General features: G+C 43.9%; 1 protein-coding gene across 3 annotated transcripts; it reads right to left on the bottom strand.

Moving 5' to 3' along the window:
• Window positions 1–3,377: 3,377 nt before the first annotated feature.
• On the bottom strand, window positions 3,378–12,748 carry IntS6 (integrator complex subunit 6). 3 transcript variants are annotated; one of them, XM_070283142.1, is made up of 4 exons: window positions 12,592–12,748; window positions 9,597–10,048; window positions 6,989–8,720; window positions 3,378–6,928 (listed from the first exon to the last, which is right to left on the bottom strand). In XM_070283142.1, exons 3-4 carry the CDS (start codon window positions 8,680–8,682, stop codon window positions 4,687–4,689), a joined length of 3,936 nt encoding a protein of 1,311 aa, XP_070139243.1. In that variant the 5' UTR covers window positions 8,683–8,720; window positions 9,597–10,048; window positions 12,592–12,748; the 3' UTR covers window positions 3,378–4,686. The 3 variants fall into 3 exon arrangements, with proteins under 3 accessions (XP_070139243.1, XP_017110046.2, XP_070139245.1); XM_017254557.3 differs by lacking the exon at window positions 12,592–12,748 and adding an exon at window positions 12,252–12,274 and having other exon boundaries at window positions 9,597–10,044; XM_070283144.1 differs by lacking the exon at window positions 12,592–12,748 and adding an exon at window positions 10,253–10,268.
• Between the last annotated feature and the right edge of the window lie 168 nt (window positions 12,749–12,916).

Below are 12,916 nucleotides of genomic sequence, written 5' to 3'. Positions count from 1 at the left end.
ATTGCAATTTTCAAAAAACCTTTACAGCGTTACCTGGGGCGAACTATTATCTAACGAATGAATTTTCATTTTTTGATTACAAAGGATCCAGCACCGAGTTATGAGGGGCACCGCAGTTCAACTTTTTTTGGCGACACGTCTGGAAAACTGCTACCATTGCCATATTTTTAAATATTTTTTTGTAAAAATTTTATTAAACATTCTTCTAATGTCATACTTTAATATACCGTTGGTTGAATAAATAAATTTTAACTGTGTCGTCAGGAAAAAAATCACAAAAACATGGCTTTTTTCGCATGATTTGACCTTACCCTCCCCTTAAATAAAAGTGGTCGGCAATGGTAGAACGGTGCAGGTTTCCTCAACAATGTCTCTACGGATAACTGCGTCGACCTGTACACAAATATAATTAGGATCGAAATTTTCGATCCTAATTTTTCAAAATTTTCTGATGGACCCCCTTACAAAATTGGGGATATTCACTTTTGACCCAGTAAGATGTCTATATCTTTGCTAATTCCCCTCCGATTCTGGATCGGAATACCTTGAACGATTTCTATATCGATTCTGCATCGATCTGCATTAAAACATCATAACGAAATTTTTGATCCCTATTTTTCAAAATTTTCTGTTGGACCCCCTTACAAAATTGGGATATTCACGTTTGACCCAGTAAGATGTCTATATCTTTGCCAATTCTCATCCGATTTTGGATCGGAGTACCTTAACGGATTTCTGTATCGATTCTGCGTCGATCTGCATCAAAACATCATACAGAAATTTTCGATCCCTATTTTTCAAAATTTTCTGATGGACCCCCTTACAAAATTGGGGATATTCACTTTTGACCCAGTAAGATGTCTATATCTTTGCTAATTCCCCTCCGATTCTGGATCGGAATACCTTGAACGATTTCTATATCGATTCTGCATCGATCTGCATTAAAACATCATAACGAAATTTTCGATCCCTATTTTTCAAAATTTTCTGTTGGACCCCCTTACAAAATTGGGATATTCACGTTTGACCCAGTAAGATGTCTATATCTTTGCCAATTCTCATCCGATTTTGGATCGGAGTACCTTAACGGATTTCTGTATCGATTCTGCGTCGATCTGCATCAAAACATCATACAGAAATTTTCGATCCCTATTTTTCAAAATTTTCTGATGGACCCCCTTACAAAATTGGGATATTCACTTTTGACCCAGTAAGATGTCTATATCTTTGCCAATTCTCATCCGATTCTGGATCGGAATACCTTAACGGATTTCTATATCGATTCTGCACCGATCTGCATCAAAATATAACAACGAAATTTTCGATCCCTATTTTTCAAAATTTTCTGATGGACCCCCTTACGAAATTGGGATATTCACTTTTGACCCAGTAGGATGTCTATATATTTGCCTATTCTCATTCGATTCTGGATCGGAATACCTTAAAAGATTTCTATATCGATTCTGCGTCGATCTTCATCAAAACATCGTAACGAAATTTTCGATCCCTATTTTTCAAAATTTTCTGATGGACCCCCTTACGAAATTGGGATATTCACTTTTGACCCAGTAGGATGTCTATATATTTGCCTATTCTCATTCGATTCTGGATCGGAATACCTTAACGGATTTCTATATCGATTCTGCGTCGATCTGCATCAAAACATCATACAGAAATTTTCGATCCCTATTTTTCAAAATTTTCTGATGGACCCCCTTACGAAATTGGGGATATTCACTTTTGACCCATTAAGTTGTCTATATCTTTGCCAATTCTCCTCCGATTCTGGATCGGAATAGCTTAAAGGATTTCTATATCGATTCAGCGTCGATCTGCATCAAAACATCATACAGAAATTTTCGATCCCTATTTTTCAAAATTTTCTGATGGACCCCCTTACGAAATTGGGGATATTCACTTTTGACCCATTAAGTTGTCTATATCTTTGCCAATTCTCCTCCGATTCTGGATCGGAATACCTTAACGGATTTCTATATCGATTCTGCGTCGATCTGCATCAAAACATCATACAGAAATTTTCGATCCCTATTTTTCAAAATTTTCTGATGGACCCCCTTACGAAATTGGGGATATTCAATTTTGACCCATTAAGTTGTCTATATCTTTGCCAATTCTTCTCCGATTCTGGATCGGAATACCTTAACGGATTTCTATATCGATTCTGCGTCGATCTGCATCAAAACATCATACAGAAATTTTCGATCCCTATTTTTCAAAATTTTCTGATGGACCCCCTTACGAAATTGGGGATATTCACTTTTGACCCATTAAGTTGTCTATATCTTTGCCAATTCTCCTCCGATTCTGGATCGGAATAGCTTAAAGGATTTCTATATCGATTCAGCGTCGATCTGCATCAAAACATCATACAGAAATTTTCGATCCCAATTTTTCAAAATTTTCTGATGGACCCCCTTACAAAATTGGGATATTCACTTTTGACCCAGTAAGATGTCTATATCTTTGCCAATTCTCATCCGATTCAAGATCGGAATACCTTAACGGATTTCTATATCGATTCTGCATCGATCTGCATCAAAATATTACGCTGAAATTTTCGATCCCAATTTTTCAAAATTTTCTGATGGACCCCCTTACAAAATTGGGATATTCACTTTTGACCCAGTAAGATGTCTATATCTTTGCCAATTCTCATCCGATTCTGGATCGGAATACCTTAACGGATTTCTATATCGATTCTGCATCGATCTGTTTGAAAATTTGACTATAAAATTTACGAACCATATTTTTTTTTAAATTTCCTGTTTAAACTCCTTCATATTATTCTTAATTCTTATTCTTAATTCAGAACCCCATTTTTGTGGTATATCTTTGGTAATCCTCATCCAATTCTTGATCGGAGTCCCCTTAAAGTCTTGTATTTCGATATTCTCCACATTTCTAAAACAAAAACCCCAATGATAAGAATATTGAATGAATGCGACATTAATTATGGGGCGGAGGCAGGGGCATAGATCATTCATACATGGGCGTAGCCAACGCCGTGGTGGGTGGATCCTAAAAAAAATGGATAAGAAACATGATTAGGATATATCCCCAAAACCAGAAAATGGATATTTTTAATGCAATGCTTCCTTTTTTTTTTATTTTCCTTTGATTTTTTGTTTTGTTTCCGTTTGTTTTTTGTTTTTGTTTGCTGTTTTGTTGGTTTTTACTTTGTTTTTTTTTGTTATGTTTGTTATGTCTTATGAAGTTTGTTGGATACGCCTTTGAAAATTGTACATATTTTTGTTGAATGGATCCTGAAGCAGTCCTCCTCCTACCTACTATAATAAACTAGCTCTTCCTACTACTTCGTCTCATGCATACAAACATACACGTAAAAAAATAGTGCGAAAGTTTGAATTTTTTTTTTTTTGTTTAACAAACGGTCCTATTTTTTTTGTTTTGTTTTTTTTTTCGCTTATCATTCTCATTTTTTTTTTTTTTTGCTTAATTGTGTTAGCTTTACTCACATTAAAAATTGGGTTTTTTTTTGTAAAATTAATTAATCAAAAAGAATATATAGTACATAACATAATAGCTAATTATAAAAAAAAAATTAATTGGTGTAAGCATTTGGAAACCGAAAGTACTGGATAATACGACTATTTTGTTGATTTTTTTGTTTATTTTCTTTCATCTGGCTTAGATAATTAAAACGCTGACCGGATCTTATGTTTTTTTTTTTTAGGCAATAAATATCTGTATATGTATATAGGTATAATTGTGTTGTTTTTTTTTTTTATATCCGTTTTGTTAAAAAATCAAAGCGAAGATTATTTTTTTTTTCTTTTTTTTTTGAAACAGGTCCAACAAAAATTGGCTAAAATGTGGCTCAAGAAGCTCAAGCTTTTCTCCTAAAGTTGTTTTTTTTTTTAAGTTTTTGTTGTTGTTTGCACATACACTATACACTTAAATTGATATTTTTTGTTTTTTTTTTTTGTTTTAAATTCTAAATTACAATAATTAAATGGTCTTAATAAATGTTTTCATATAAAAGAATTGCAAAAAAAAATTCATTATTTTTAATATAATTAAGGTGAATAATCTTAAAAAAAAAAAAACTGAATCGGCGGCTTTAAAAATCTGTGTTGGTGTGTGTTGGTTTTTTTTTTTTATCCTTCGGTTTTTTTTTTTTTAGTAAACTAAATTAGTTTATACTTATATATAAAATATATATCATAGATATTACAATTACATATATATATATCTGTGTTTTGCTGGCGAGTTGAACCTATCCTGATATTGGATTCCTCGTCCTTGCACATCCTACACATGCTTATTCCTTCTATTCTCTTTTCCTCATCCTTCCTATCGGGTTATCTCTCTTTCTATATATCTTTCTCTAATCACCTAAAGTTGCTAAGAAATTGCCCCCTTTTTTTATTATTATTTTTCTGGTGTTTAGATCTTGATTTTTTAGGATCCTTGATGATCCTTTATGATCCTTGATGATCCTGTTCCTGTTTCTGTTCATTTTCTCCATACCCATGCTCGATTTTATATACAATTTGGAAATTGACGAGAACTCCTTCATAACTCCTTTCCATTTTTTCGATTTTTTCGATTTTTTCGATGACATCACAGACAGATGGATTGTTGGATGAGCCGGCTACCGCTCCTGGCCAGGACTCAGTGGTGCTTGGCAAGGAGTAGCCATCGCTAACTCGTCAGCTGTTGCTTCCGATCCCACCAATCCTGTATGCTGGACACCATCTGATGCCTTCGGAAGCGCAACGACTCCACAATGCACTTCTCCACGAAATCCGACTGCATCTCATGATCCCCCTTGATCAGATTCAGATGCTCCAGCAGCTGGCTGTAGTCCCGGCCAGGCCGTCGAATATCCCGGAAGACCTGTAGCCGCAAATCGATGTTGTGCTTCCGGGCAGCCTCGCGCTGTTCGTCGGTCAGGATGAGCGGGTTCGTCACTGGTGGGGCACTTAGGTCGCCATTATTGTTGTGCGTCGGCGAGGATGAGCAGCTGGAACTGGCCTTGATCTCGGCTATTTTGCTGGGACTACTCCGGTGATTGTTGCTGGCGGCGGGCGTTGTTCCAGATCCAGCGGCCGATGCAGTGCCTCCTCCTGCAGCGCTCGTCGTGTGGTTCTGGTGATGATTCAGTCCACTGGCCCAGTAGTAGTGCGGGTTGCCCGCACTTGTCCCCGTTCCCGCTGCCCGTTTCAGGGCATCGAAACTGTTCGCTGCCCCGAATCCCAAATGGTCGCTATCGGCACCGCCACTACCGGAATCACCGTTTCCGTTGCCGTTCAGGCTACTGCTGCTGCCACTGCCGCCGGAGGTGCTGGAGGAACTGCTCCCGCTGCTGCCGCTGGTGCCGTTGTGGCAGGTCTGCAGTATCCGCGAGATCTCCGAGGCGTCGTTGATGTCGTTGTGACTGAAGTAGGCGGATGAGGAGCTCGTCGATCCCGTCGCGGACGATGTGGCGCTGCTGCTCGACGCTCCAGAGCTAGAAATGGAGTTCCCGCTGCTACTGCTGCTGCTGCCCAATCCCAGGGGATTCGGGGGCACAGTGGCCAGAGGCGAAGGCGGCGATATCACTGACGTGTGTCCATGCCCGAATCCGTTGGCTAGCGACAGGGTTCCGGGCTTGGTATTCCCACTCAGGGCTGCCAAGGTGGCCAGTCCCAGGCCAGGACCTCCCGTCGCACCCATGGAGCTCAGGTTGTCCAGCGGCGAGCTGAGGTTGCTGCTGTAGGTTGCCACGCACGCCGCGGTCAGGCCGTTCTGCGGCACATACAGCACGCCCGAGGAGCTGGGCCCGGGATGGGCGCCGGTGGCGGTCGCGGAGGCACTTGGCGTGCACGAATCGCCGCCATTGCTGCTGGTGCTGCTGACCAGAATGGCGGCGGGTGTGGATGCGGGCGCAGAGGCAACTGAGGCAGTGGCTATCGTCGAGGATTCGGATGTGGAGGCGGCGGCAGCTGATCCCGAGCCGGCGGAACCAGGCGGGCCAGCAGCTGCTCCCGCAGACGGACCGGCTTCCGTTTCGGCCGATCCCAGCATCGGATCGTCGTTGATGCCGTTGATGAAGTTGTGCACGTAGCCGTTAAGGGGCGTGTCCTGGTCGCTGGTCTCCTCGTCGTTGAACTCAAAGCCGAGGCGATCCGAGTGGGCCAGCGACATGCCAGAGTCGGTGGAGGCCTCCGAGCTGGAGCTGGCAAAGCTGCTGTTGCTGTCCTCGTCAAAGGCCATGGAATTGGAGGAGCTGTCGCCGGACAGACCGGCTCCCGAGGAGTCGCTGCCCAGGCCGGCGCCCGAGGTGCCCAGGTCGCCGCTCGACGCCGACGATATGGAACTGGAGCAGGAACTTCGCGAGTCCGTCGACAGGCGACGGAACTCGAATCCTCGTGGCAGTGGTCCCGCTTTCCGTTTCCGTCCGCGGCCAGTGCCGTCCAGTTTCTTGCTGGGATTGCCGCCCCCACCGCCCATCATCAGGCCTCCCATAACTCCACCGCCGCCAACCATGCCACCGGGCATTCCAGGACCCGGTCCAGGTCCCGAGCCCGGTGGACCCGACGACGAGGGTCCCTGTCCCGATGGCGACCCAGAGCCAGAGGGCGAACCGGGCGGAGCACCGCCGGGGCCATTGCCATTGGGTGACTTCATCGGCGCCACATCACTGAGATCCGCCTCGTCCACCATCACCATGTGCTTGTCCTTCTTGTAGGGATTGCCGAACATGTGCTGGCGCACGTTGGTCGGCTCAATCTCGCGCAGCGGATTGTCCTTGTTCTTGAGGTACTCCTGGTAGTTGCCCATCTCGGCGATGGGCAGGCAGTGGCCCGAGTCCTTGGCCACCAGCGAGGCGGGTCGCAGGAAGGTCTCGCGCATCCTAGCGATTTCCTCAACAAGATCCCGTCGCGGTATATCGAAGGGATTCCTAAAAGACCAAGAGAGAGATTAGTAGGAGGACATCGATGGAGACTCCATGAATCCTTACCTGTACGTCTTGGCCGACGCTTGGTGCGTCAGTTGAGGCACCACAATGGTATAGTTCTCCACCGGCTCGATTTCTGCATGCAACTTGGCGAAGGTGTCCCGGAGGAGGGGATGCCTCACCAGATCCCTCCTCAGAGCCGTACCGGTGCACAGCTTGGCCGTCTCCACCTGACGGTAGGGTGGCTTGGGCTGCTTCAGCTGCTTGTAGACCTTGAGGCAGAGATTCTCCTGATCCTGCTTGGCGGTGTTCTTGATGTGCTTCAGCTGGTTGGCGATCGTCGGCGACAGATAGTTGTCCACGTTCTCCGGCAGGAGGAACTGCAGCAGCTGGTACGGCACATTGATGTTCACCAGGGCCTTGCGCAGGAAGGGGCAGTAGTACGGCGGTATGGAGCGGACGTAGGCATTGAACTTGTACATCAGATCGTTGGGAGGACTCATGTTGTACTTGTGGATCAGATCGTGGAGGAGCGGCAGCAGGGCGGGATAGTTGTAGGCCAGCACGTACAGGTGCACCTGGCTGAAGTTCGGCGCCGCCTTCAGATAGCCGAAGGGCAGCTCGAAGCCGTGCATCCCATTCGTCACGATCACCTGCCAGCACTTGTTCATCTCGCGCTTGTTGAGGATCTGCAGCGTCAGGGGACAGCCCTCGATCTCGTACTTGTCCACCGGAAAGCTGCGCACCAGCTGCGGCTCATCGACGGCGGGCGTCAGGATCTTCAGCTTGGGATGGGCGTCGCGGGGCGGCAGGGTGATGGCCTTGGAGTCGGGCCAGTAGGGCTCCGGCAGCGGCCAGTAGCCGATGGGGAAGGTCTTCTGGGTGATGTGCTTCTGTACGTAGATCATCTTCTTCACCGGCTGAAAGACAATGTCCGGTGCTGGGTCACCGCCGCCACCGCCGCCGCCGGGGCCAGATCCCGAACCGGACCCCGCTCCCGAATTGACGGAACTGGGATTGGAGGAGTCCTTCGGCAGCAGGGGTTCGAATTGGAGCACCACACCCGGTTGCACCTTCTGCACGAGACTCTCGATGCACTGGTTGAGGACGTAGTGACTCCGGACGCGATACGACCGCCCACCCGTCACCTCGCACATCCTCTCGATGGGTGAATCGTCGTGCGGCACCTTGCCCTCCACCCGTTCGTCGATCTTGTTGCCCGGCATCCGGAGGACTAATGAAAACAGGCGCTGATCCCAGCGGAAGGGCTCCTTGGTGAACTTGGTGCCGGGTATTTGGTTACTCAGCGGCAGTATGATCTCCTGGTGGACACCATTCCGATACGAATACCGCCCGCCATCGGTGATCACAATAATGACCGAGGGCTCGAGGTAGAAGGGACACCGTCCCTGTCCGTAAGTATCGATGCCCGACTGCATCCGGTTGAGGTTGAGCAGATCGAAGGCATTCCGAAGCGACTCGCCCATGGAGGTCAGGCCGTGGCTCTGCAGGTTCTTCAGTTCGTTCATGAACGTGGCATGGTTCTCCTTCCAGCCGGCCTTCACATTGGCCGGCGGCTCCTCGAAGGTCAGCAGCATATAGCGATCGCCCAGGCAGTCCTGGGTGCGTTGTCGGTACTTGAGGAAGGTCTCCACGGCGCCCTTGGCAATGTCCAGATACGTCTTCTGCACCCCGTTCACATACGCCTTCTGGCACATGGACGACGAGGTGTCCACCAGGAAGAGTATGATTGTCATGGCGGTGATGGAACCTCCACTCTTCTTCTCTTAAATCTCTGAAATTAAAAAAAATATATATTTAAATTATTTAATTTTAAGATTTAAAAAAAATGTACATGACTTCATTAAAGTTTAGGAATAAATATTATGTAATGGTTTCTCGATAACATCGATGATTCAAATATTGGAACCATGACGTCAGCGTACTCATAAGGAAGATCATTATGAATGATCCCCCAATCCCACACAATGGAATGTGTGGGGGTTTCTAAAAAAAAAAATGTATAGGCTTTTTTTTAATAATGAATTTAAGAATTTAAGAATTAAAAAGATTATTAATTTGGAAACTAAATATGAATTATAAAATACCTTAAAAAAAGTCTATTTTAAAGAAAATCAAGCATAAGTGTATGAAAAAATATAGAAAAGATTTTAAAAATTCATTTTTTCAAATATTTACTATTGTTAATTTTGAAATAATTAAACTATTTATACAAAGTATATAACGTATAAGTATAATACAAAGTATATAACTTTATAAAAATAAAGTTTGAATCTTAAAAAAATATTGTAAATAAAATAAGACATTAGTGTACTTCAAAAATATTTGAAACTAAAAAATCACAATTCAAACTATCATATTTTTATATTTTAAAAGTGAAAAGAATATAAAAACTTAGAAATCTTCCCAAATTTCCAAATTTTCAAATTCCCAAATTACGAGATATAAACAATAAACACTTTAAAACCAATTAAATTTTAATGAAAATAAACCATAAATGTATAACAAAAATATTTAAAATTATGAAATTCATTTTCTATTTTCAAAATATTTTGAAATAACTAATATTTCCTTATATTTTGAAATAAAACGAACTATTTCCCAACTCCCAACTATTTCCATTTCCCAGCTGATCTTAAGCTTTGCTTACCGTTATCTTTCTCTTTGTCGCCTTCTCTTTCTCTTTCTATGCACTTAATTGCACTTTCTCCTTCTCTTTCTCGCTCTTTTACTTTTCGCAGCTATGCTTGCTATCTTTTTTTCTTTGTAATTTGTGTTTTCAGGCTGCGTTTTGTTTGCTTTTCTTTTTGTTTTTATTTGTTGTTTATTGTTGCTTTTTTGTATTTGTTTTTTTGTTTTTGTTTTTGTTGATTTGTGTGTATTTTTTTTTTTTTTAGTTATTTGTTTACGTTGTTAGCAGCGCTCGGTTGCGGATGCCTCTGGCGCTTGCTCTCTTTTCTCTTGTCCTGCGGGGCTTGATCGATAAGCTCTTTTTCTGCGTTTGGCTGTGGCTGTGCCGCTTTTATGGTACATGTTGTTGTTGCGTGAAACAGCTGACATTTGGACTGGATAAGCAGTAGCAGCAGCAGCAACAACAACTAACTGCAACGAAATGGAAACGAAACGGAACGATAATGAAACAACAAGCATATGCAACTGGTTGTATATTGAGGTTGCGCATACGCACTGTATGCAATCGATCATATAGATCGATTTTTATAAAAGATATCAACTACTGATTGCGATTTTTTTTTTCTGAAACTGCGTAATCACTGTCATCACACACACACACACACTATAACATACATATAAAATATGTGCTAATTAGGTATGGAATCAACTGGCTTATGGCATTAAGTCCCATGGGGTCGCTCCTCAAGATGTTTGTTGGTGCATATTTATGAGAAAAATGCTTTGACACAAATCTGAATCCACTCTCTTGACTCCACCAGTCGCTGCTATTCGGTCGCTGCCTCCTGCCCTCGGCGTCCTCCTTTATCTATTCCACCACCTCCTACCACTCCACCCGCCCCTGGTCTGCTCGGCTTGATGCCCCACTACGCTTCGTTGGCGTTGCCTAGAGATGATCCCGTGACCCAGGTGGGGTTCACGTGGCTCGTGAGTGGAACAAAATTCTACAAAATTTATAATTCTTAATTTAAAAAAAAATATATATATATTTAATTTTATTTGGAAATAGTGTTTTAACATGTCTATAACGTCTTGTTGTGTCTTGTTACACAATATCCCCTCTCTCCACACTCACGATCAAAGGTGCGCATCTCTGTTTGCTCTCCAAAAACGACAAAAAAAAAAACAAAAGCGAGAGGAAGCTAGAGGAGGCAGGTAAGTGGGCGAGGAAGAAGAGAGCCTAGAGCGCCTAGAGAGCCGGAGAAAGAGGGATTTGGGGATGCCAAAAAGGAATGCGATAGCTTGCGATAGAAAAACCGATGCCGGGATAACGATCATCGCCAACGGCTAACCTACTTTACGATATCACCCCACCTCCGACCTCCCTCCCCCTTCGCTAGATTGGAGCCGGGCCTATTGCAGTTGACTCTGGCCCTGAGTTGTATAAATTTCCAGTAAGAGCGTGTTATCACTGCTACGACTAATTGACTCTGAATTCGAGTGCAAAACATTCAATTTCTATTTGAATAAGAGCGCAAACAGACACACACACACACACACATACCAGCACACATGGATATGCACGCATACACGAGTACGATAGTAGGGTTGCCAAGGGATCTAATGGTTATACACCATACCATAAACAGGTGGTAACACTTACAAAGTGTAAATTGTAACACATTAAATATTTTTTTTTTTTAAATAAAAAATTTAATTCTTGAAATAACACTTGTAAATTGGGGCTCGAGGTTAAAGTGTCTGGCAACCCTGGCCCCAAAGTGGGAGGCATCGAAGCGGGCATGCAAGGGGGAGGGTGATTGGCCTATTGTGTTAAAAGCTCACACACACGGTAAAAACAAAAAAAAAAAAAAAAGCAGAAAAAAAAAAAGAAATGTAGGGGAGACCACTTCAAGTAATCGAGTTTTTGTGGCTAATTAATCTTGTCAGTGCAGGGGGTGGGTCGTGGTTGGGCTATATTGCTGGGCTATAATGATACGTCGGAATTCACTTATGCAGCCGCAGCAGCAGCAGAACCAGCAGAGTTGCCAAAGCAGCAAAAAAAAAAAAAAACTGGACGATAAACACTCGTCTTCGGAAGGTAATGCACTCAATGTGGGGCAGTAAGGAGGGTATCGGATTGTCGGTTTATTGATAAACACATTCTGACAACACATTTTTATTGTTTTAAGATTGAATTTTGTGATTTGCATGTGATAATCCGGTTATCGTTATCGGAGCGCACTTTCGATTCACCGCTCGCGTAGGCGCCAAACTTTTCCGAATTTGAATTTCGAAGTGCGATGGAAATCGTGCCAGAAATGTGCGGATGGCCGGCTGACACGGAGATCGCCACACCAATGCGGATTGACCTCAAAGGATTTCCGGTCGGAATTTTGAGGATTATCGCCAGGATAAGCTCCCACCGCGACCAAAAACAGTCGCCGCACTCACTCACACACACACAGCATCACCATCATCGCCAGCCGCAGCAGCAGCGGCAGTAGCAGCAGCAGCAGCAGAACTGGCACAAGTACTTCGAGCGAGAGTTTCAAAAAGCACTCAATTAACCAAACAACAAACGCTCTACGTACGGCTAAAATCACAAAAAAAAAAAAATTTTTTTGAAATAAAATTAAAATTTTGAAAAAATGCAAACTGCCAGCTCCAATACTTGCAATAATTTCGATTATCTTCTAACCCGCGCCACGATTTTTATTCTGTTATATTTTTACTTTGTGCCAACAAAAATTTATCACCACCGCGAACACACACACACAGGCACACATACGCAGCTCAGCACTCGCGCGGTAAAGGCGGAGGGGGAGGGTGGGGGGCGCTCTACTAGAGAGAGACACAGGCAGAGAGGGAGAGCGGGGACGTGTATGTGGCTTGGCACGAACAGCAACCTCGCTCGCTCGCACTCACGGCCTTCGTATACTGCTTCCCGCTTGCTCCACTCACGCACACTGCATTGCACTCACACTCACATACACACACACACACACACGTACAGGTCGTCGTCGCCGTCGTCACTGTTGTTGCGTCGTCGCCGTGGCCGATGTCCGCCGTTCGCTGCCTGCTTCTTCTTGTTCTTTTCCGCGGTGTGTTGGTCCCGAGCCAACCTCTCGGTTCAAAATTTCGGACAAAAATGGACCGGGGGAGTGTTGTTTTCAGTGTGAATTTTCAGTGTTGTGTTCAGGGTAGTTATCAGTGTTGTTTAGCCGGAAAATCATCCGCTTTACAGCACTGATAACTAGGGTGAACAGCCTTGTGGCAATATTTTGTATTAATAATTTTTTTAAATTTAATGTCCTATTTTAGTCATAGTTTTGTAAT

This window comes from Drosophila bipectinata, chromosome XL, assembly GCF_030179905.1.
Source record: "Drosophila bipectinata strain 14024-0381.07 chromosome XL, DbipHiC1v2, whole genome shotgun sequence".
In the NCBI taxonomy this organism is placed as follows: domain Eukaryota; kingdom Metazoa; phylum Arthropoda; class Insecta; order Diptera; family Drosophilidae; genus Drosophila; species Drosophila bipectinata.
This window is presented reverse-complemented; position numbering and strand designations above follow the sequence as displayed.